At 47.4% G+C, this 24125-nt stretch overlaps 1 protein-coding gene across 6 annotated transcripts in view; it reads right to left on the bottom strand.

The window, feature by feature from the left end:
- Nucleotides 1-14: 14 nt before the first annotated feature.
- DIP2C (disco interacting protein 2 homolog C) overlaps nt 15-24125 on the bottom strand; it is a 363587-nt gene continuing 339476 nt past the window's right edge. For 3 of the 6 annotated variants that reach the window (XM_061179712.1, XM_061179713.1, XM_061179715.1), the window contains 7 exons: nt 20672-20701; nt 19227-19288; nt 10862-10919; nt 9356-9430; nt 7354-7528; nt 5620-5743; nt 15-3032 (listed from right to left, as the gene is read on the bottom strand). In XM_061179712.1, coding sequence (XP_061035695.1) covers nt 2780-3032; nt 5620-5743; nt 7354-7528; nt 9356-9430; nt 10862-10919; nt 19227-19288; nt 20672-20701 — 777 coding nt within the window. In that variant the 3' untranslated portion in view covers nt 15-2779. Of the gene's footprint in view, nt 3033-5619; nt 5744-7353; nt 7529-9355; nt 9431-10861; nt 10920-19226; nt 19289-20671; nt 20702-24125 lie in introns of those variants that run through there. The other 3 variants (XM_061179714.1, XM_061179716.1, XM_061179717.1) reach the window with 2 other exon arrangements.

The following is a 24125-nucleotide window of genomic DNA, read 5'->3' as shown; positions in this document are numbered from 1 at the left end:
ATAGGAATATTTTTAGCAATAAATGCCCACATCAAAATTTAAACATTGTTCGAAGTATGATTATCTGTACTGATAAGTAATGCAACAAATTATGTAAACAGAGTCAGATACATTCCTGGTAGGAGTCACTTCCTTCCTGGGATGGAAGCTGGCCCAGTTTTCCAGGGGACCAATTAAGAAACTGCTATTTTCAGAGCAACAAAAATAAAAGCTTTTATTTGTTCATTTGAATATAAAACAGGCGTTATCACAGATGTACAAAGCTTACTGGTGGTTTAACATACGAGAAGGTTGCCGTCCTTTGCACATAAAAATTTTGTTTGAAACCGTGATTGGTTGAGTACATGAATTTCTCTAACCAGTCACCACACTATGAAATAACGCTGCTAGCATCCAACTGGTAAAAGGGACCGTTTCCCTTGGGTAAAGTGTCAAGCAGGATTAAATAGATATAATAAACAAGCACCATGAGGAAGCCGCCCTGTCGGTTGGTCTGAGTCTCAGTGATCACTGTGTACCCTCCTGTGTGCAAGGTGATCACACGGTTTTGTCTGACTTCAAAAGCACAAGGTCACAAGACAAACACTGGTTACGTTCTCATGAATGACTCATCCACAGCACAATTCCTAGTACAGAACGATCTTCCTTTATTGCTAAACGGGTGGTACTTAGTGTCTCCTTTCCTTTTTCTTGCACAACAGAACTTGGATCCCAGCCCTGAGCCCTCTGGACCTCGACGCTGACACAGGACAGCAGGACCGACCTCACCCCACCTCGCTGGGCCTCGCGAGTCACCTGCAGTCCTGCTTCCTCATCAGTGTCGGACCCGAAACCTTAAACCCCTCCCCCTACACAAGGTGGGCATGTGTGTCTTTCCTGTGTGTGGTGGGGTTTTTTCCCCCTTAGGAAGTGAAAGACTGTGGGAATGTGTATCTGAAGCATGTAGAGAAATATTCATACACAGCAATGAAGTCAAACAATATTTTAAAAATCAAATAACTTGTGGAGATGGAACAATGCACCCCACATGCAGACAAATTTTTTAAAAATGCCACTTAAAATTTTAACAGCAATTAGCCTTGAATCTCAGAAGTCAAACAAAACTCTCTTGTAGCAAAGGGCTCACTGCCAGCACACAGAGCAAAGGCAGCTAAGCAACCTCACAGAAAGGGTCTCAGTCTCGCCAGCAGCAATCTTAGTCATGCAGACCTGACACAGCCCCCGTGGGGCGCACTGGGGCAATTACAAAGTGAATCTCGCTCGGACAGCTGATACTTCTTCCTGGCCGGACGCAGACGGGCTGATTCAGTCCGGGAGTGTGCGAGGAGCTCTGAAAGTTCCAAGGCGTGTGAGGCGGCAGCAGCAGCAGCAGCAGCAGCAGCAAGAGATGGAAATCAGAAGCGTGTCCTCGCAGGAAGTGCAGTGACGGGAGGGGATTGGGGGCCTCCTGCCCCAGCCAGTGGCTCTGTTGTCCCGGCAGCGGGGGCGGCTCCCCAGGCACGACCCCCTCCTGGTGAGTCTCTTCCCTTAAAGCCGCTGAAGGAGTCAGCACAACCCGCTGCAAATGACCACAGAATGACATTCCTTTTCATACCGAGGACCAAAAAAAGGTGACACAAACAAAAATGATGGGAACATTGTGCAATGAATTCTTGCGGCCGAGAGAGCGCGTGCTGTGGGCCAGCTGCTCCCCAGGCCGTGCAGTGCGGTGGGCACGCGGCACTGACAATCCGTCGAGACCCCGCAGCAGAAGGAAAAGTGCACGTCCAGCTCCGATCCGCCACCTCTGCGGCGACAGCGCCACTTGCTGGTCTCTGGTTCCGGAGGAAAGGTTCCGACTGTGCTGCTGGCTGTCTGGCCGCGCACACCAGCAACGGGCGAGAGTCTATCTACAGTGCAGTGGAGGGGACGCCATGCAAGTGACAGGTTCTGCGTTTTAAACTTTAAAATCTCCTTTGTTCTTAGTGAATTTATATTTCATATATATATATTTGTTGTGATGCTATCCACGCAAGATAATACAACACTTTTTATATTAGCAAACATTACAAGACTTTAATATTCTTGAATGTTTTCTCTGTTATACTTCTAAAGAGATCAAAATAAATTAAACGTTTTGTACATAATTACATATGAAGTTAACTTATTTTATCATTTTAGTTTAGTACAAAGATATCTGCAAGGTAATTGCCGAAATACACCTTATTTATAATTTCTTCTCATTCCATGCTAAAATTCAAAGGCCGATTATTAGCCTGTTTCTTCAGCACATTTCTGACAAAGAAAGCTGCTAAAATCTAATTGGAAGGTGCTATTTGGAAGGTTTTCTCGTACCTCAACAAACTGTCCTAAAAGGATGAGCTCCAGCAATGGCTTAAATTAGTAGCAGGTCCATGGCATTAAGATTTCATGACACATTAAAACAGAGAAAACAATTCTTTGTCACACTACATAAATTGTTTAAAAGAACCCATCTGGAGGGCAGAATATTTTTTTAATTGCTATTTTGGCTTAACAAAATACCACATTTACGAAGAAAGCACTTATTATCCAATAATTAAAAAAAAAGAAAAAGTTTTTGAAATGGGCTTTTCCAACAAACTGAAGGCAGTAACGCAAAGTCCTTCTGAGCAAACTTCACATTTCTCGTCTCATCCCCGTGCCGATCAGGACGAGTGGCAAGTCTCCTCCCCGCCACTTGGCAAAGGCTCCGCTCGGGAACTCGCCCTGGCGCCTGCACACTCGCGACGCTGAGCAGATGGCCCGCCTCTGGGAGCGTCTACATGTTGTAGGCCACGTAAATGGGGTCCAGCTGGTCGGCCAGGAAGCCGTCGCGGAGGTGCATGCGCTGCTTCTCCCCCCGGGAGTTGATGGGGATGACGCCGATGTCCACCACCACCACCACCCCCACCACCAGGTAGTGCTCCTCCAGGACCACGTTGGTCACCAGGGGGACCAGGTCCAGGGCTTCCTGCTCGGACCCGTCGAGCTCAACCACAACCACCAGCAAGTTTGTCCAGGTGAACACAGCACTGGAAGAGAGAGAAGCATCACTGTACAGCGGGGCTTGAACTTAACGATCCTGTTTTCTTTTCCAGACGTTCCACTGGGTTCTTTGCGGACCTGCCTGGGCGCTAAGCCTCCTCAGGCCTGTTGGTTCCTGACCGGCTCTCACACTCCCGTCATCCGCACCTACCGACCTGCTCTCACGGTGGCAGCCCCACCCCTGCCCTCCCTGGATGCACGCACGAGGCCCCTAAGGGTGGAGTCTGTCCCGCCAGGTGATTGGGTCAGCCTGCAACATGGTCTGTGGTCTTGTCGCTGAGGCTAGGACAGCGGGGGCACTGGGGCTGGTCCTGACTTGTCTCTGCCACCAGGGGGATGAAAAACGTGTGCAGAAGAGCTGCCAGCCCCTGGCCTGGCTGACCCGTGGGCTCCAGCCACGCTGGGGTCAGATACCTCAGCGGTCAACTGCAGACCCAGGGCACATTAGCTGATTCCTGTTTAAAGTACTGAGTTTAGGATGAGGGCAATGCAGTGAGACCTGACTCATGTGGGGTAATTCCTGGAGAACTCCAGAGATTTACCCAGAAGTGTCTTATTTTGGATCTTTCAACAGGAGGGCCACCCAGAGTATTTTGTCTGCCCAATTTGTAAAAGCCTAAGAACAGTGTTTTACACTTTAAGCCACTTTAACATCATATAGTTGGGCTTTTAAAACGTGGTTGTTTAAGAACCTTCACACACACTGCCCCTGGCCACCGGAGCCGCGTGGAGGACAGGCCAGGCTCTGGGGCCCTGCAGTGGGCTGCGGGGATCTTTCTCTTGCCAGATACAGAGAAGGTTCTATCTCAGTTGTGAGGCAGGAAGCATCTGGGAACATTCACTATTGTTTCCTGAAAGCATAGGGTATGCCTATTAGGAAAAAATGAGTATTTTGTTCAGTGTGGCCAATGAATACATGAAAATGAAAGGGAAACATTGGAGAACGTGTTCAGCAGATCCCTCCTTCTGGATTTTGCTTTGTGACGAGCGTGTACACCTAAGGGAACAAACTTGTGGGGCGCTGTTCCCGAGAAGAAGTGCCAGTGCCGAGTCCCAGGGCACAACTCCCAGGCACCGGGCACCGCTCCACACGGGCCACGCCTTGAGTCCATGAATCACATGTGACTACTCTGATGCGCGCTGGGAACAATCTTATCCTGGCATTTGAAATAGATGGCGCAGCATCAGGACCAGCTCAGACTCCACAGTTAGCTGGGGAGGGGGTTTGCCAAGAGGCCGCGGGCTGCTGCCGGCTACTCTCCTTCCACCGGAGCTCTCCTGGGGCCGCAGTGGCTGAGAGGGTCGGGGGGCTGGACTGTACTCAGTGAGGCAGTCACAGATGTGACCTGGCATTACATCCTTCTTTCTCTGCATGAAGTGACTGATGGGGGCACCCTGCGGGGGGGCCACAGGCAAGGGGGAGGGAAATAACAGAACAGTTGTGCTGCACAGACTCCAACAGAGAGAAACCCTTCGGAACAAAACGCAGCTTTATTCCACGTCACAGCATCTAAGCAATGCTCAGAACAGAAAGGAGAAACCCACGAGGGGCACCCCTGCCACACACTTTTAAGTGGAAACGGCACCTTTTCAACTAGATAGAAAATACTCGAGGGAGGCAATACAAGCCAGTCAAAATTATTTTCTTAAAAATACAAAAATGGAAGGCTGTGATTGGTATTTATAGCTATTTAGATGGAAACTGAGGTGGGCCCCTGCCAGTTTCTGGGCTGATACCTTTCTGGGGTTTCTGCCCTCCTCGACACACGAGTGCACAGGCAGCGGACTTGTGCTTCAGACGGGCTCCGTCACTGCTCGCCCTGTAACGCGGCACCAAGTGGGGACAAGGCGCTCCCGTCCACCTGACTCTTCTGTCTGCCAAGTCCTCTGTGCAGTGCAGTGCGTGGCCAAGAACACCAGCCTGCGTCAGCTAACAAGAGGCAGCCGACAATCTCAGACCAACCCACCTGCCAAGAAAACTCCTCCTGAGAGGTTTTGGAACAAGGCTCCCCTGGGGCTCCTGCTCTGAGCTTCCAGATGGGCTCCATCAGGCCTCTGCCAGTTCAGGGACTAAGGGAATGAGCAGACCTGCAGCCAATGGCGCTGAAGCCACTTTTCACTCTCAAATGCCACGTAAAGGCCCTGAGGAGGTGGTCAGCGCTCCAGCCCCCAGGCCAGGCGGTGATCTGGGCACACTCACACGTCACAGCCAACCAAACGGCCAGGGAGAAGCATGGCCTGCAAGGTCCCTCACCCCCAAGGGTGGCTGGGGTGGGTGACCTGTCACTGACAACCCAGTGATGCTGGCAAACACGGCCTCTCCTGGAGCCTAAGGTCTTCCCACAGGCATGCTGCATTTAGGCTCCCGCGGACAGTCTATTTCCCCTACATCATGCTTTCCTTAACAAAAAACCAAATAAACGGCTCCCTGGAAACACCACCCAGCCTTCTGTATGTCACTCTCGGGAAAAGCAACAACTCTGCACTAGGAGTGCTCTTCAGAGGTTCAGGTTCAGCCTGGAAAGCTGACTCCGCCCAGGACCCCGTGCCCTCGGGCTGCCGCCCCCTCCTCACCATTCCGTGACGCTTTTGTGGGCTCTGATGACGGAGGTCTCAATGTCTATCGGGTGATACCTCATGCCGCGCAGCTCCATGGCCTCATCTAGGGCCCCCACCACGTAGAGGGCGTCGTGGCGCTCTGTACAGGGAATGGAAACCATGTGAGCTTCACCGCAATGCCGCTCAAGCCGTTTAAAAAATAAAAAAGACTACCCCTGAATGCGAAAGAGATGCAAAGAAAAGATCACTGAGCAAGGGATGCTGTCTCCCTTCTACCAGGGAAACTCTGCAGCCCGAGGCTCTCAGGGAAAAGGTGCAGGCGGAAGTGCTGCCTGGCTCAGCGCTGGCCACAGGCCTGCACGCCCCTCCCCTCATCCCACAGAAGTAGCCTCCACACGCCGTCAAGTGCGTTATCACACGGCCCTTAGCAGCATTAGTACCGCCGGGACACGGGCCAGCAGACCTGCTCCCTGGAGTCACATGGTGAGGACCCAGCACAGCCCAAGTTACGCCCAGTTCCCTCTGGTGCCAGCACATGAGCTCTTAACTCTCTTATTACTGCCTGTCTGAGCAGGAAGAGGAAGCATAGTTTCTGAGAATGTTCATGAACAAAAATTTCCTTAGCTCGTGTAATTGTTAAATTTATTCTCATCAGCTGTGCAAACCTTGGGATAATGACAACATGCAGTCTGTCCATCTTTCCTTAAAAACAAGGAGACGTCTTTAATCTTTAGACTAGTAAATATATCACGGTGAGTTTGAGAGAAGTGACTGACATATAAAATACCAGAAAATAAATCTTTTCCAGTTTAAGTCAGATGAGATGGAGGCAGTTACTTGCTGGCTTCTAACCACAGCTGCCGTGGGGTATCCCACTGTTCCAGCCCGTGGGCTCCGCAGGATGGGACCTGCCCTGCCTCCTGGGAGGCCTGGGTGCTGCTAAGCTTAGTTCTTCAAGGAACCCCAGATAGCACCCTCAAGTAAAACAGTGTACGATTTTCCCAAATTGAAAATGCAACACCAAAATATCTTGTACTTTTCCCCTAAATTCATGCTGGTTCAGCCAGGCTGGCATAGCTCCCATCAGACAGGTGGGTCAGGAAGGCTCGCTGACTTCTGGCTTTGAGTCTGGCAGGATCTCACCAAGAAAGCTCAGGCCCCATCTCTATGTAATACCCAAGTCCTGTCTCTGTTTTTAGTGAAATAAGGAGTGGAGAAAGGATTCCAGGATCAGCAAAGACTTGAAGAGCAGGCAGGCTCTTAACGTGTTAGTTCTGCGTAACACCCACGCCCAGCGCCAGCCCCTCAGAGCTGCAGCTCCCCTCGGGCACCTTGCGGCACCAGGCCTGCTGGACAGGTGCAGAAATACAGAGCACCCGAGGCCAGCACCTCCCGCCCTGGAAGAGAGCAGCAGGGCTTCAGGAGGGCCTGGGCTGGGCTGGTGGCTCCAGGATTGGCGACAAGTCTGTGAGCTGCACTTACAGGCACTTGTTGTGGACAACACGGCACCTGGCTCTTGCCCCTGGTTTTAAATGTGTTACTGGCTCACATGGGAGCACAGAGCACGTGACATGCAGCTTCCACTGCTGGATGCACTTGCCCTGAGCTGGCGCTCTCTCACCCTCGGCTGTTTTCAGGCTGGCTTGCAGCAAGCATGCACGCACGCACATTCTCCCGGGATTGGGATCCCAGACCCCAGACGGGTTTCCGGGGTCTGAGGACTTTCGTGCTGCCTGTCGGGACTCTCACCTCCATTTGCATCAGTGAGTTCAGTTCTCCGCAGGAACCCCAAATAGCCTGTTCGTGCCCAGACTGTCTGTGTGTCTCCAAAACTTAATCTTGAGTTGAAGTGATCTGACTGGAGGGATTCATCTCCGTAAATAGTGAAATAACCACTGGCATTGTGGGCACTGTGAACCCAGATCTGTTAAGGAAGCAAAATATAACTGGATAAGTTAACTTGAGATGATCTCCAGGGCAGAAGCTACTTTTACAATTCAATAGATTATATTCAGTGCTATTGAAACTGTCCTTGCCCTGCAAAAACAAGATGATTCCAGTTTCTGGGGAGACACAGATGCCACAAAGTTTACTGAAACGAAGGCATGACAGCAAGCTCATGGCTGAGCAAACAACCAAGCCATCATCTGTTGAGAATTCTATTAAAGCAGATGGATTGAGGGCTTTTGAAATAAACATCAAATGAACGAGGTTGTATGAGTTTCCTTGTATTTATTCAAATGTACTGATTGTTTCTAAAAAGCAAGCTGGAAAAATGTTAAAAAGCTTTGTGATTTATTTTCCCTTTCACTTGGTTTGCATACTTTTAGGAATATTATATTGTAATAAAACAACACAACACAAAACAAACTCTAGAAGGGAAAGGCACTGTAACATCAAAAAATGGGGGACAAAAGTGCCTGACTGTGGAAATGGGAAAGAAAGACCTGCTGACACGGTGCCGACCACGTGGGCTGAGCAGAGCCAGGGACAAGGCAGAGGAGCCCATCAAGTCCGCACAGATGAGGCCCGGAGGAGCTGGGGTCTAGCCAGCAGCCCTCAGTCACGCCTGCTGAGCAACGAGGAAGCAGACCAGAGACAGAGGGCACCCCGTCGAGCGAGGGGAAGGAAAACCATCTCTGTTAAGACACGTTCCCAGTAGAACATCAGGGTGCAGTGGTCCCTGCCCCTCTGCCCAGCGCACCCGCTCAGCTAGCTCCAAGCAAGGCCGCCCGCTGTGAGGACAGCAGCCGCCGGGAGCATCTCCAGGTGCCCGAGATGGCGGGTGTTACATCCCAATTTCATTCCTAGACATATATTTAAAGGAAATTCCTAAAATATAGTGCAGCTCACAGACTAGTTCTGATCTTCACATAGAGACAGACGAGTGAGGGGCCAAAAAACTGCCCAAGAAGAAAAAGGGTTTGGGGAGTGAGCAGTGGTTAGGACTCACGCCTCATCACTATTCACCCCTTTACGAGGTACACACGTGTGCCCAGGGCACCACTCCAGGAGAGTGGCGGGGCTGGTGTGCTGGTCACGTGCCAGCTGTGGCAGCCTTTTCTGTGTGGCCAGAACGGGTCAGAGGAAGGGGGGGAAGCTGACCGAACAGTGGGCGGCACCTGCAAGAGGGTCCTTGAGGGCAGGACAGGGTCACTGTGGGCTTGGCCTTGGAGAGGAAAACGGGGGCGTGGGGAGGGGAGGCAGACATGTCAGAAGAAACAAGTCCATCAGGGAGAGAGAAGGACAGTGTAAGGCAGAGGCGGGCACACCTGGCCGGCCGAGCAGGGCAAGCTGTGGGGATGACAGCCCAGGAAGGGTCTCCTGCAGCCACACGCAGCCAGCAGTGCGCAGGATGAGGGGTCGGGCGCGGAGTCACTGGCCAGGTTCATCGTCAACACAAGGGAGCGGAAGTGACTTTCTGACCCAGATAAACACCTGTCGTGTACCCAGCCCGCCTGCCACAGTTGTTGGTACTGTTATGATTCTGGGGTTGGCAAGATTCCCTCTGCACGTTCTCCATCGTGTTCCTGATAAAGGACTTCCCTGCTGTGAAGGCAGCAGGCACGTGGAAGACAAACCAAGGGCTGGGAAACAAGGAAACTCAGTCCGCTCACATGAACTTTCCTCTTTTCTAAATTTTTTGCAGAGAATCTATGATACTCCCTTAAGGAAATCCTATTTTGTAATCCTGAACTTTCATGGACACCCTGTACCTCACCTCACCCAGGTGTGAGTCCCCAGAACTCACCTCACCCAGGTGTGAGTCTCCCAACGGTCCTTTTGTTTCTGGATTGGCAATTATGATCCGAACCCCTGGAAGTATCTATGTTGGAAAGAAGAGTCTCATCAGCGGACAGACAGGTAGATACTGCACAATCAACCTTGACCTTGCTTTCATGCCATGTGCCTATTTTCCTGATTAAAATGGTTTAGAAAGTGAATGGCTTTAAATTAAAATTATATACCACAGCATTATATAATTACAGCAAAACAATTACATTTCATTGTAATTATTACAGTGACAGAGCCTGTGTTAAAGTGATCCTAAAATTAAGAATTTGAAAAAAAACATGATAAATGATATAATTTAACAGGCTCAATGCTTGCAAAACAGGATTTAGTGGAGCTGCTTTGTGGTGTCCAGAAGAGACAGCCGTCACCACCCATGCGTCTGCCGAGCCACGAGGACACCGCGCCTGCGGCTCTGCCCCTCTCCTCCACCACACTGCCCACTTTTCCTCCTGGTAAACATCTTCTAGTACAATGTCGATATGAAGCACCTCCTTCTTAATGGACGTTTAGCTCAGAAATGCTCCACATCCCACTGAAACCACGTAATGAAGCAAAAGCTGATTCTGGAAATTTAGAACAGAACCCGTCTCAGTTCAGCTAATTAACACTGTGCGGTTAAGATAAGGTAACACATCTGTGGTGAATGCTCCTGGAACACGTCTGACGAACGGCCCACCAGACCGACTTGGGTGGGTGGGTAGCGCTGTGTCCCACCTTAGAGCCAACTTAGTACCAAGAATTCTAACGGGCAGTCATGTAGACACAGACTGTAAAAGCTCCAAAAACAATATGCTTTTAGAATTATGTTAAATGGAGAAGAGATCTGACGATTGGGGCCAAAAAAGAAAAAAAAAAGTCTTCAATTAGGTTTAAATACGTTTCTTGCATTTAGTTCTATAAACAAGATAACCACCGTTGCAGGAATGACTAGCTGTCCCCTGATAACCATTCTTTGTCCAGCTCCACAGTAAACAAGCCCTGATTGTTAGCCAGGCCCGTAGACATTCAAAACCAATGTAGTGCTGCCAACCTGCCTTTCAGCTGTGGGTGACAATGCCCAGTGACACTTAAGTGTGAGTGAGGCAGCTGAGGAGCTGTCCTCACAGTCTGCACCTTCTGCCTCCTCCTTTTCTGCTTCTCCTCCTCTGGCTGGAATGTGCAAAAGGAAGGCTGGAGCTGGAAAAGCCACTCTAGACCCTGAGGCACCCTTGGGAGGGGAGGCCAAGACATAAGATGCCACGGTCCCTGGTGGTTTCTTCTACATGAGAAAAAACCCTAACTCATTTAAAACATTGTCATTTTGAGTTTCTGTGCTCATGGCCAAAACCAGTCCTGATATACTACATTCAAGAAAACATTTTTGAAAAAAAAAAAATCTACCATCTATTTCTTGAATTTTCAAAGCCCATAAACTGAGACTCGTGTTTATATGGACATGCATACGCCTTCCTTCAATACTTACTTTTCCTGATTCCATTAGGGGCAAACTATGAGGAGATCCTCTTTCTACTAAACGGACTCTACAAAGAGAAACAGAAGGTGTTACTGTGTTTTCTGTACCAGTGGTTCCCTTCCTCCACATCCAGCACTTGGTCAATGCCTGGCAGTTTGATGGGGAACGTTAACTCTGCTGATGAGCATTACCCAACGCAAAGATAGTCTAGAAGTCAAAGAAAAAGCAGTCGATAGTAGAGAGGAAACAGCGAGGGCCACCACACAGGCCACGGAGAATGGAGATGCAGTCCCACCTACCAACCCGAAAAATGACTGGGAACGATTCCGCATTTAAAGTAACCAGGGGTCGACGTAGCGCTTGCAGAAAAGGGAAAGAATAAGGATTAAACTGCATTCCTCAAAAAGCTGCCACCCCTGTAACAGCGATGCCTGGTCCTGAAACACTCACGGCCCTGCCCCTGCAGACCACAGGCAGGGCCTCAGACACAGCAGCACAGAACCCACCTCCTCAAACAGGCGCACTAGAGAGGACCGGCCAGTTCAGACAGCAAAAGCTCCTTTTAGAAAAGAAGCTCTTTTCCATTTAAAAACTATTCACTGGTGATTTAATCTTAAAACTGTGGAGGACCTTGGTGCCAGTCACAACCTGAGCTCGCTAAGTCCTTCCCAGCTGTGTTATTTTAACTATTCTATGACTGGTTTTACATCTCTCCATGTTACTTTGAGACTGTGATGCTGATCATTCATCTACAGGCAACTTTTATTTAAGGAAAGCGGAGTGAAGGGGAACCTGCTGGGATGCTTGACTGCAGAACAAGGAGGGCGTCAGCAGGAGGATGGGGCCAGGGAACGCGGGACTGTCAAATTCACCAGCGTGACCCATTCTTTGTATCAGCACAGATCTGCCCCCATAACTGATAAGTGTTGCTGAAGGGGGATGGGCAATGAAGGAAGGACCCTGAGAGTCACAGCTTGGTGGGGTTCCTTCGCAGGCTCTGCTCCGGTCGCCCAGAGTGAGGGTCCTGGGTGCGGATGACGACATGAGCAGGAGGAGGGCAGACAGACAAGGTCCCAACAGAGAGGGGTGTGGGTAGGGCTCCCGTGCCGGCAGGCATCCTGGGGCTGCAGGCCTCTGAAAAGTAGCTGAAAAGCTCTTACTTTCAGGCAAAGGATGCCCTGCCTTCCAGCTAGCCTTTGGTGTGGTGTCTCGTGTTGCTGCAGACAAAAGTAGCAGAGGAGACCCTGGGAGGGCTGGAGGTACCTGAGTAGCTGCAGCAACGATGTAATGAGTGGAAGAAGTCACTGAAGCAATTCTGGATCATTTGATACCCATCACATGCTTCGATATTTGTCTCTAAGAAGACCCTGATGCTGACAGCAAGAGATGAGGGCTATCAAAGATAAACCACCTAGATCTTACACTACTGAAGCCTTCCAGAATATGGGCACATCTCCTTTTATTGCACTTTGTTTGCTTTACTGCACTTCACAGATACTGTGTTTTTTGTTTTTTTTTTGTTTTTTTTTTGTTTTTTTACAAATTGAAGGTTTGTGGCAACCCTGCATCAAGCAAGTCTATCAGTGCCATTTTTACAACAGCATTTGCTCACTTCATGTCTCTGTCACATTATGGCAGTAATTCTTGTAATATTTCAAACTTTTTCATTATTACTATTGCATTTATTATGGTGATCTGTGATCTTTGATGTTACTATTGTAATTGTTTTGGAGTGCCACGAATTTGCCCTTATAAGATGGTGAACTTAATAAATGCTGTGTGTTCTTACTGCTCCACTGACTGGCCATTCCTCGTCTTTTTCCCCCTCATTCCCTGAGACACAATGATACTGAAATTAGGCCAATTAATAACCCTACAATGGCCTTAGTGTTCAAGTGACATTCTTCTCAAGGAAAAGTCACCCATTTCTCACTTTAAACGAAACGGTAGAAATGATTAAGCTTGGTGAGGAAGGCAGGTCAAAAGCTAAGATGGGCTGAAAGCTAGGCCTCTTGCACCACCAGATAGTTAGCCAAGTTGTATATGCCAAGGAAAAGTTATTGAAGGAAATTAAAAGTGAACATATGAAACAGCCTTATTGCTGATATGGAGAAAGTTTTAGTGGTCTGGATAGAAGATCAAAATAGCCACAACATTTCCTTAAGCCAAAGCCTAACCCAAAGCAAGGCCCTAACTCTCTCGAACTCTATGAAGGCTAAGAGAGGTGAGGAAGCTGCAGAAGAAATTTAGAAGCTAGCAGAGGTTGGCTCATGAGGTTTAAGGAAAGAAGCCTTTTCCATTACATAAAAGTAAAGATGAAGCAGCAAGTGCTGATGAAGAAGCTGCAGCAAGTAATCCAGGAGATCTAGCTAAGAGCATTCATGAAGGTGGCTCCACCGAACAAAAGATTTTCAATGTAGATTAAACAGCCTTCTATTGGAAGAAGATGCCATCTAGGACTTTCATAGCAAGAGAGGAGAGGCCAATGCCTGGCTTCAAAGCTTCAAAGGACAGGATGACTCTTGTTAGGGGCTACAACACCTGGTGACTTGAAGTTGAGCCAATGGTCATCTACCATTCTGAAAATCCTAAGGCCTGTAAGAATTATGCTAAATCTACTCTGCCTGTGCTCTGTAAGTGGAACAACAAAGCCTGGATGACAGCACATCTGGTTACAACATGGTTTACTGAATATTTTAAGCCCACTGTTGATGTGCTCAGGAAAAGAAACTCCTTTCAAAAAAACACTACTGCTCATTGACAATGCACCTGGTCACCCAAGGGCTCTGATGGAAATGGACAATGACATACAGGTTGTTTTCATGTCTGCTAACACGATATCCATTCTACAGTCCCTGGATCAAGTAGTAATTTTGACTTTTAATTCTTATTATTTAAGAAATACATTTTATAAGGCTATATAGCTGCCATAGATAGTGATTTCCCTGATGGATCTGGGCAAAGGTAATTGAAAACCTTCTGGAAAGGATTTACTATTCTAGATGCCATAAATAATATTTGTGATTCATGGGAAGAGGCCAAAATATCAACATTAACAGGCGTTCAGAAGAAGTTGATTTCAACCCTCCTGGACGGCTTTGAGGGGTTCAAGACTTCAGCGGAAGAAGTAACTGCAGATGTGGTAGAAACAGCAAAAGAACTAGAATTAGAAGTGGAGCCTGAGATGTGACTGAATTTCTGCAATCTCATGAGAAAACCTGGACAGATGAAGAGTTACTTTATGGATGAGCAAAGAAAGTGGTTTCTTGAGATGGAATCTACCCTGGTGAAGATTCTGTGAAGATTGTTGGAATGACAACAAAGGATTTAGAATATGGCATAAACTTAGTAGATAAAACAGGGCCAGGGTTGGAGAAGATTGATCCAAATTTTGAAAGAAGTTCCGCTGTGGGTAAAATGCTATCATCAGCATTGCGTGTTACAGAGAAATCGTTCCTGAAGAGTCAGTTAATGTGGCGAACTTCATGGCTGTCCTATTTTAAGAAACTGCCACAGCCGCCCCAACCTTCAGTAAGGACCACCCTGTTCAGTCAGCAGCCAGCCACACTGAGGGGAGACGCTCCACCAGCAAAAAGATTATAACCCACTGAAGGCTCAGACGACGGTGAGCATTTTTTAGCAACAAAATATTTTAAAATTAAGGTATGTGCACTTTGTTTTTTCAGACATAATGCTATTGCACACTTAATCGACTACAGTATAGTGTAAACATAACTTTTATATGCATTGGGAAACCAAAAAATTCGTGCGACTTGCTTTATTGTGATATTCCCTTTACTGTGGTGGTCTACAATCAAACCCACAGAATCTCTGAGGTCTGCCTGTATGCCAATAGGCTTAATGATGCCATCCTTCAAAAATAAACTACTGGCTGCATTAAGACAGAATTAAAAGGGACTAAAACTCTTCTAGGACCCAGGTAGCATTATGCTAATTTAGGGTGGGTTATAATTAAAAATTACCATTAGAGCACTAAGAATCCACGGAACTTCACCTGTAGCAGCTTTCAGACAGATGCGATGCTTGCAGGAAATATCAATGCTGGGAATGATAACTTTTTACAGCCTGCTGGGTCAGGAGGCTGCGCCTGTTACACTGAACTAAATTAGGCCAATTTGAGTAGTTAGGTTAAGTGAAGAAGCCTGTGTGTCCAAGTGCTGGCTGGCCAACTGTGGAGTCCGGATATTGGCAACTGGCTACAGATGGAGAAAGCAATAAAGAAAGAGGCCAAATTGGCTGGGAAGATTATGAGTGGGCAGAAGCAGGGGTGAGGAAAGAGGGACAGAATGAAAGAGAACGGGGCTGAGGTAACGGCTGGCTCAGCCCACCTAGTCTGGCTGCTGCTATGGGCGGGGCAGCTGGCCAGAGAGTAGGCTGGGTGTCCTACAAAGGCCAGACCATCAGGCCAGGGAAGGGAGCAAAACCTTTGCCAAAAATGAGGGCTGTTCTGGATAAGCTACGCTCTGCTGTTTGTCCACTCACAGCCACCACTCAGGTAGCTCTGGCCGTGGCACTATGACAGGGATGGCTTCTGAGCGGGGCACCTGGTGTCATGAATGGAACCAGGCCACCTGAGCCAAGAGTGGGAGCAAGTGCCCTGGCCTGCGACTCGAGCCCGGACGTTGTGCTTCTCCTCCTCTCAGACCCCAAGGTTCCCGTCAACATGGGGAGTGAGTCCATGGCCCGGTCCTCCTTCAGCAGTGGGACTGCTGGCCACGCACACTGGCCGGCCTCTGCCTCTCTGGCCAGCAGGCCTCCCCTGCTCTTGGAGTTTAGGAGTTTATCTTGTCTCCTGACCCTCCCTGCTGAGCCGAATCCTCTGAGGAAGGCAGGCAAATGGAATCTCAGCTGAGGATCTCACCTGAAATGTGGGAAACCCTACCGCTAAGAACTTCCTTGCGGCCTCCTGGCTGGGCTGCTGAGTGGTGGCAGGGACCTGGGCAAGCACGGAGGGCAAACGTAAGGACAGAACAAAGAATTTCTTCTCTGGTCAGTATGAAACGGTGCTCTCTGTCAGCGATTCACAGGCAAGCAGGAAGGGGGCGCTGGAATCACTCAGGGGTGGTCCTGTCCTGCCAGCAAATGCCACACGGGTGGCCGTTCCTCCACTTGAAAATATCCACAGAGCAAAGAGAAAACCACCCCTTACAGGAGGAGACAGAGGTGTGTCTTTTGAAAGAGCTGGGAGCTACACACACACAGGCAGCACACACGGGAGGGCGACTGACTCACAGAAATACAGGAAACTCAGTAGGAGACCTTCCCAGGCTGGCACCACGGGGAGGGGAGGCTCTCTCCCTCCCGGGACTGCGCCTGCCCACACACCGTAACCCAGTGGCTCTGGAGATGCGCCACAATCAGGAAACCACAGCACCTTCCCCACAGGAGGGCTGGCGGCGCCACAGCTGCTGTCAGGATCCGGTCACTTCAGAACCACGGACAAGAGCCCAGCGTGGGCATGTCCTGACAGAGCAGGTCAAGAGGATGGGGGTTGCCGGACTGCCCAGCGGCCAGCCCAGACACACAGGAAGATGAGCTGACAGGGCCCAGCGGCGTGCACTGGACGGCCAGGACAAAGTGTGCATGGTGTTCCTGCATCCGGGGTGGCCCTGGGCCGAGTCTCCCATGTCCCTGGGCAGCAGGGGGAGGACAGTGCCTTCCAGGAAGGGACACGGTAATTACTCCTTAACGTAAGACACCTATTTGGGTTTCTGCCCCCTTCAGAAGAAGGGGCCCAGCAGGAGAGAGCGGCGATGAGCCCGGGCGTGCAGCAGGACCTCAGCCTGGAGGAGCTGGGTGTGGCAGCACCAAGCCAGCCCGGGGAGCAAGGCTCCCTGCTGTGACTGCGAGAGGGTGCCTCCAGGGACAGAAACCAGCAGAAAGCCACATTCAAGGGCAGGACTTTGCTGTGGTTTCTTAAGTCAAACCCTGATGAAGACGAGGAAGGGACAAGTCCAGTGCACGTGTTTCTGGTGTCTGACAGCCCCTCAGCTCCCAGACATGCCTGTCCTCTGACGCAGGACAGAGCTGAGAATGTGAAATGCGAGCCTGGAGAGCGCTACAGGGACAGAGGCGGGTACGACTCTGAGGCTTTCTCATGAGGCCTGGGCAGGGCGGGTGTGGGATCCCTCTGACACTGAGCAATGTTACCCTGAATTGTAAAGGTCAATGACATTCCTGACAGTGTCACTAACGTATGACCGCACAGCAATTTCCAGTTCACAAAGCACTTTTACTTCTGTTTTGAATGACCAAGTCAGGAAATGTATGTATAAGAGATTATTTTACAGATTAGGACAAAAGTGTCACTTAAAAGGATACAGACTTCCCAAGGTCAAAAGATTAGGAAAGGAAACTCCTACTATGACTCAGGTCTCCTGGCTCTTTCTAGAACAGTGAAATCCATCTGATACTGGACTTTTATTACTTTACCATGATACATTGTACGGGTTCCAATTTCACTTTTCCTAAATCACAACTTTTCTCAATAGGAAGATTTGCCACACTGAAGATAGTTAAGAAGGTAGGTCACAAAGCTGCTAGAAAGGAGTTTCTAGATTTCTTTCCTTTTCCAGGAAAGAAAACTCCCTGAACCCCACTCCCAACCATCCCTGGTACTCCAGGAGATTTGTAACACACAATGGGACCAACTGTCCTTTCCTGATTACTATTCTTGTGAATAAGTCCGTTTGAGACTGTAACCTACTCTCTTAGGCCCCAAAGATCAGCAGTTTTAATCTAAATGGTCTTACAAATTTGATCTTCATGTGTTTCGAGGGTCAGGTCACAGACAGAACTGCATAAATATTACTCAAACGGCGATTCTTTGACGAGCTGTTGTTCACCTTTTGAAGTTATAAAGTTTTTTTCAAATAATTTTTATAGGGAGTAAAGTAGATTTCTTTTTAAAGCCCAGAAGTTGTATTTGGAAATTTATGCCCCTGAAACACAGTTACTTAATCTCTTCAGAGCTAAGTGTCTGCATTTTGAAAATGTTCTGGATGGAGCTCTGCTCTAGTGGGCCGGTATGCTCTTGGTGGGCCAGTGGTTCTCGCTGCCACCAGATGGGCTGTATCCTGTGATTCCCTGTGCATAGCAGGGCCTAAAATGAGGGCTACAGGGGCCGGGAAGCACCTCTAAGTGTGATGTGTTTAGGTGAATGCAGAGTTCCTTAGTCTCGGCACTGCTGCCATTCTGGTCATTTGCTGTGCGGCAGGAGTCTGTCCTGTGCACTGTAGGATGTTTAGCTGCATCCCTGGCCTCTGCCCCCACACATGCCAGCAGTACCACTCTCCAGATTATGTTAATCAGACATGGCAACATGGCAGCTCGTCCGCTGGGGGCACAAGCACCCGGCTGGGAACCCCTGGTGTGAGTGGGGGTTGGTATTCCCCAGGATACCTGAGCCTGCATGGCACACCCAGCCCCTTCTCAGCCCCTGCAGCTCTGCCCCCGACACACTCACTCACACACGGGACTCAGTATCATGGAAGAACACGCTCAGCCAGGCCAGGCTGGGGGCTCCTGGTTTCCCACCCACAACTTTCACTCTGCTCTCCCAGGTGTTGTGAGCACAATGCACACGTCAGTAGGCACCACGTGAGGACATGCAGATAGCAGCACAGTATCTGGCCCTCACAACACGTCCACAAGCACCTCTACTAATTTACAAAAGGACACCTTCTACTAGAGTTCACGCTTACTATTAACACATCATAGAAACATCAATGAATGGGCATCTCCAAAACTACCCCAAAGAAATGACCTAATCAATGGGGAAGTCTATAGGAAAATGATAGAATTCTCTCTTCCCCCTCAGGCACATCAGGAGGGACCCCTTTGGGAGCAGAAGTTCTGCTAAAGATTCCTCATCTTGTCTCCACCTTCCCTCCCTCAAGGTGAACTCACAAGCACTCACCAGCAACACCCCCTTTCGTTCTTGCTCAAGGCTGCTTAGGAAGCGGCACAGAAAGGTCACCTGACTTATATTTTAGTTTTTTATGGAAATGCCTTGACACAAATTTTCAATTCATGTAAAGAAATGTGGGCAGAGTGTTGATATTTTATCAGGTGCAAAATGGTGCCTGACTAGAGTGTTCAAGGAAAGGACCAAGTCTTCTGGGCAGACTGTGAGAAAAAGCAACTCTGGTTGCAACGGCTCTGGGCCAACCGTTGTCATTTGTGTCTGAAAACAAGAATTTGGTTGCTCCACTGGGTACCTCACGCAGTAAATGTGGAGAGCTGTGAAAGCTCGTTCAATGAACCACCTTGTTTGGAGCAGATGACTCTGCACTCCTCCTCCTTCTAGAAGGAACCCTGCACGCCAGGCACCGAGAAGACAAAATCACAATACCTGTCGTGTCTCAGAGCTCTCATGTCCACGTAGACGGTGGTCGGATCGGGCCCCGAGGTCCCCTGCAAGCAAGGACGCAGTGAGGTTAACACGAGTTTGCCTTGGAGGAGTTGGGTCTGTGCTTCCTACTGGCTAGGGAGCATTTCTCTGGCAAAGTCTGAACAAAACCCAAAAGCACTAAAACCACACCTCTCAACTGATAACCCAACTCTGAAAGGAACATCTTATTAAGATAATACTGGACTTTCACACAGCTTGACTGTCAATCACATTTATGAAAATTAGGAAGAAAAGGGGCATCTTGCCAAATAAAAGAAGGCAGAAACTACAGAGGCAGCATTTGGCAAAAGCAGGTCGCCGAGGACGTGAAGCATCATGTGCTGAGAGGTTTTCACCACATGCATCCCAAAAGGTGTATTTGTAGAGCTCAAGATACTGAAGCAGAACACGTGACGTGAGCTGACAGATTAAGGAAGAAGAGATAAAAGATAATGACCTTGTTCCTTCTAGTTCTACTTGTGCCTTGGTTTTCCTCCAATGCGGGAGGCCATTTTTGCCCAAGACATAAGTCAGGGAGGTTGTGTGTTTACCACTGGTCATCTGGGCAGCACCCTGTGTTCTGAACTCTTTATTTAACACAGGGTCCAGAAACCTTATCTTGGCATCTTAAATCTCTTCAAAATATATGCTGAGTTGACTTCTGAACAGTGATCTCTGCTCATGTAAGAGCAATGGCATTAAAGCTACATTACAAACCAAAATTCTACATACATTTCTTGGGAAAGTAATGCAATACCTTGGGTAGAAAAAGACAGAACCTAAGAAAAATCTGCCAAAAAATAAGGGAGCCTCTCAGAATTTATTTGAAGAACTACACTAAAATTCTTCACGAGAGAATCTTAATCTTATACCAAAGGCACGTTTAAATATAAGAAAAAGATAAAAATAAAGACACCTTTGTTGTACCATCTGGACCCCCCGATAATCCTCCCCACAGAGAAAGCACATGCAATCAGCCTGGAGGAGGAGCTGCACTGCCGTGTGGCCACGGCGCCCTCGCTGATCTGTGACTGCTTGGGGGAGCCGTGCTACAGACCAGCGCTGAGTGGAGAAGCGGTTTGTGGTCTGAGTAATGCAAAGCACATAACCATAAGAGGCCAATTAAAAACAAACAAATCAGAAAACAGGTCACTAGAAATGGAAAATGAAATAAAACGGAGATGACCCCAAACTGATGGTATAAACGGAGGCACAGCGTTTGTCACAAATGCGAGACATCTGACAAGATCTGAGAAGTGACACCACGCTGGCCATCAGCCCTCCTTGACCACGGGTCTAGAAGCCCAGCCCATCTCTGCACTCAACTCCTAGTCTGCCCACTGCTGGGAGCTGACGAGACGGTGGTGGTTAGCAGGCACTGGTGTGGATGAGCGGGAAATCCCTACCTTCTCGGCCAGCTTCCACAGCCGGTGGGGCTACAGCAGCAGGAGGTGGGAGCAGAGGAGAGGTGAGGACACCAGACCAACAGACACCGAAAATCCAGGACACACACAGACACATAAACAAACAACCCAACAATAAAAGTGGGATGAAGAAGAGAGAGGGGTGGGGAGGAAAATGCAAAAAGCAGGGAACAAAGTAAAAAGAAGATCAAAAACAATGTCAAATATGGAAGTCGTTAAAATCAATCACTGTACCATTAAAGGTTAAAAAAAATCTAAAAAGATGTCCACATATCCACAGAGCAACAGAGGAGAGTAACAGATGACTAGCCACGGGCAGGTGGACCTGAGTAATTGCTTTTAATATGTATGGTCAGCGGGTTTTGATTTTATGGTACCTTTCTCTAGTTTCTTTTCTTTTCTGAGAAAGTGGGGAGTATGAATTTTATTGGCCAAATTTGTCAAGTGTTCCTCATTGAAATAGTTTCAAGTTTCTTACTACAACAATGAAGGGGAGCCTGGAAGTTTGTGGATCTAAAATCAGGGTGTCTAGCCCTACTCACCTACAAGATTAGGACAAGAAAAGAGGTCAGAGTACGAGTGAAGCATGAATCAAACCTTGTGCTCCTAGGTGGTCTAGCTCAGCGGTGCGGGACCCCCCAGTGAGCACCCTGATTCACCCTCAGCTCTGTCCTCAGAGACACTGCCTCCATTTCCCTCTTGTCTTCCACGGTTTTGGTGCCCACCTCTGCCCCTGTTAAAGCATCTATACCCACGGGGGAAAGACTCCAGAAAGCAACGTGGGCAAACTACTCTGATGTTGTGTGTTCCCTGGCTGACCCGGTGTCTTTCCCAAACACTCCTAGAAAACTAGAACAGGGCCGAGTTCTCCCTTGGGTGTGGTCCTGACCCCGTCATCACAATCACTAGGTGGGCTCCAGAGACAACAGCAGCAGCAACAAAGAAGGAGCTCTTCACTCGGTTTCCTGAGGCTGCAATTTGTGAATAAAGAAGGCCAGACTGAAAAACTATCATCTCTCAACTTGGAGGCAAGTCTATTAAAAAAAAAAAAAAAAAAAAGCAATGGTTCCAGATTTAAAAATTATGATTCCATCCTTCTCTCTGAGACTTCCTTCACTGTGGTAACCATGGCTACTGCTTTCTCGCAGCATCTCTATGTTTGTAAAACTGAGGCAGGACTCAAGGAAAGAGAACAGGGCCAGGAAAGGTGTGTGCACCTGGAAGGCACACACGACTTTCACTTGGTCTCTTCAAGCTGAATGCAATAATTTAAATAATTTCTCTCATGATTCTTTGAATCCCAAACATTAATTGGAACAAAACTAAGTCCATGTTCTCTCTCTAAATTATTCTAATTCACAATTTTTAAAAATAATGACTCAAAGTAGTATCTCAGAAAAAAAATACACATGACTGGGAACAAGTTGCCTATCTTGTAAATGTGTGGAGGAGATAACATCTGGAGCAAAATTGGTATACTGACTAATGAGGGAGACTGAACAAAGAGTTAATGTACAGGTGTTTCCAAGTTTCAAAAACCCTAAGGTAAAAAACTCTGAGATTTCAAGATAAATAGTAGGGAGTGTATATTTAACAAAATCTTCACTTTGCCAAAGAATGCAAGCTGGAGTTCCTTTAACTAAGGAGTATGCTCCCAAGTATTTAAAGATAACGGAATACTTCCAGAAGGGACCAGCAGGAAAGCAAAGCTATCTATTCCAACCAAAGTTTATCAGAAATGAAGACGAAACATGTTTGAAATTGCAAGTTATATTAATCAGAAAAGAGGATTAACTTTAATGTTCAGTTGTATAATAAAAAGTTACATATGGACATACAGTAAAAAATCATTTTTTCTTATTGTCATAAAAGCGTATCAGTTAGGTATTAAGCACTTATTGAACAAATGAGTTATATTTAAATCTCAGCTGTAGATATACAGACTCACATCCCAAACACAGCACAGCCAATTCAACACAGTACTTATCTGAACACCTCGGCTGAGTGGTACTTTTCTATTCAGCAACTCACATACTATAGCGTTAGTACAATCTAGTATTAGCACATAACTCCTTAAGCCTAAGTAGCAAATTCTAAGTAGAAACGTGATATAAAGACACAGTTCCAGAGTACTGACATTGGGCATATCTACTGTGCTGGTGTTTGAGGAGTTGAGGGAGTTTCCCATAACTGGGGGCACAGGAGGCAGCTCTGCAAGACTGGATTCCAGCAGGGTATGGGCACAGCAAAGTGGTTCATCAGTGGGCTCTTCCTCCCTGAACTTTAAGCAGTGTTTCTGCCTGCATGACCCCAAGCCACATTCTTTGGTCCTCCTAGCAGATCTGTGTATTAATAATGATCTTTTCACTATTTTAACTGAGATTTCAGCTTTCTTTTGATAAGCACTAGTATGGTGCAACTTTTCCATGCTTATACCTTTCATCTATTTGTGTCTTTATTTTTAAACCATGTTTGTTTTAGGCTATATATAATTGGGTCTTGCTTTTTAAAAATCCAACCTCATGATCTCTGTATCTTAAATGAAGTGGTAGAGGATTTATATTTATTAGATTATTGATGTGATTATGTTTAAATCTATTTTTTGTTGTTTATAATTCATCCCATCTATCCCCCCCCCCACCTTTTCTCTGCCTTCTTTTATAGATCCATTCTCTCTCCTCTGTTGGCTTATTAGCTACAACTCTTTGTTTTTCTAATTTTAGTGGTTACTTTATGGCTTATAGCATACATCTTTAATTTTCCAGTCTACCTTCAAGCGATATTATACCAATTCACATGTTGGGAGAACCTTATGATAGTATACTTCCATTTTTCCTTCCCAAACTCTGGGCAGTTGCTGTCATCAGTTGACTTTTATACATGATATAAACCCTACAATATATTACAAGTTTTGTAAAGGCAGTCAATTACCTTCTAAAGAGACTTAATAAGAAAAAAATCTTATATGTTTACCTATGCACTTGCCATTTCCAGCATTATTCATTCTTTTGTATAGACCCAGATTTCAAACTGGTATCATTTCCCTTCTGCCTAAAGGATTTCCTTTAATATTTCTTGCTCTGTGGGCCTGCTAGTAGTTGATTCTCAGCTTTTGTATGGCTAAAAAAAAGTTTGCTCTTGAAAGATATTTCCATTGACTACTATGAAATTCTAGGTTGACAGTATTTTTCTTTTAGTATTTAAAAGCTGTTTTCCACTGTCTCTTTGCTTACATTTCTGATGAGAAGTCTGATGTCATTCTCATCACTGTTCCTCTGTAAATTGATTTTTTTCATCTGTCTGCTTTTAAGATTTTCCCTGTATCACTGGTTTTGGGCAATTTAGTTAAGCAGTTTCCTTCATGTTACATTAGAGCAGTGGGATTTGTGGGTTTATAGTTCCATCAAATTTGATATATTTCTTCATGTATTTTTTT

The sequence above is a fragment of the Eubalaena glacialis genome, chromosome 2 (assembly GCF_028564815.1).
Source record: "Eubalaena glacialis isolate mEubGla1 chromosome 2, mEubGla1.1.hap2.+ XY, whole genome shotgun sequence".
Lineage (NCBI taxonomy): Eukaryota > Metazoa > Chordata > Mammalia > Artiodactyla > Balaenidae > Eubalaena > Eubalaena glacialis.
This window is presented reverse-complemented; position numbering and strand designations above follow the sequence as displayed.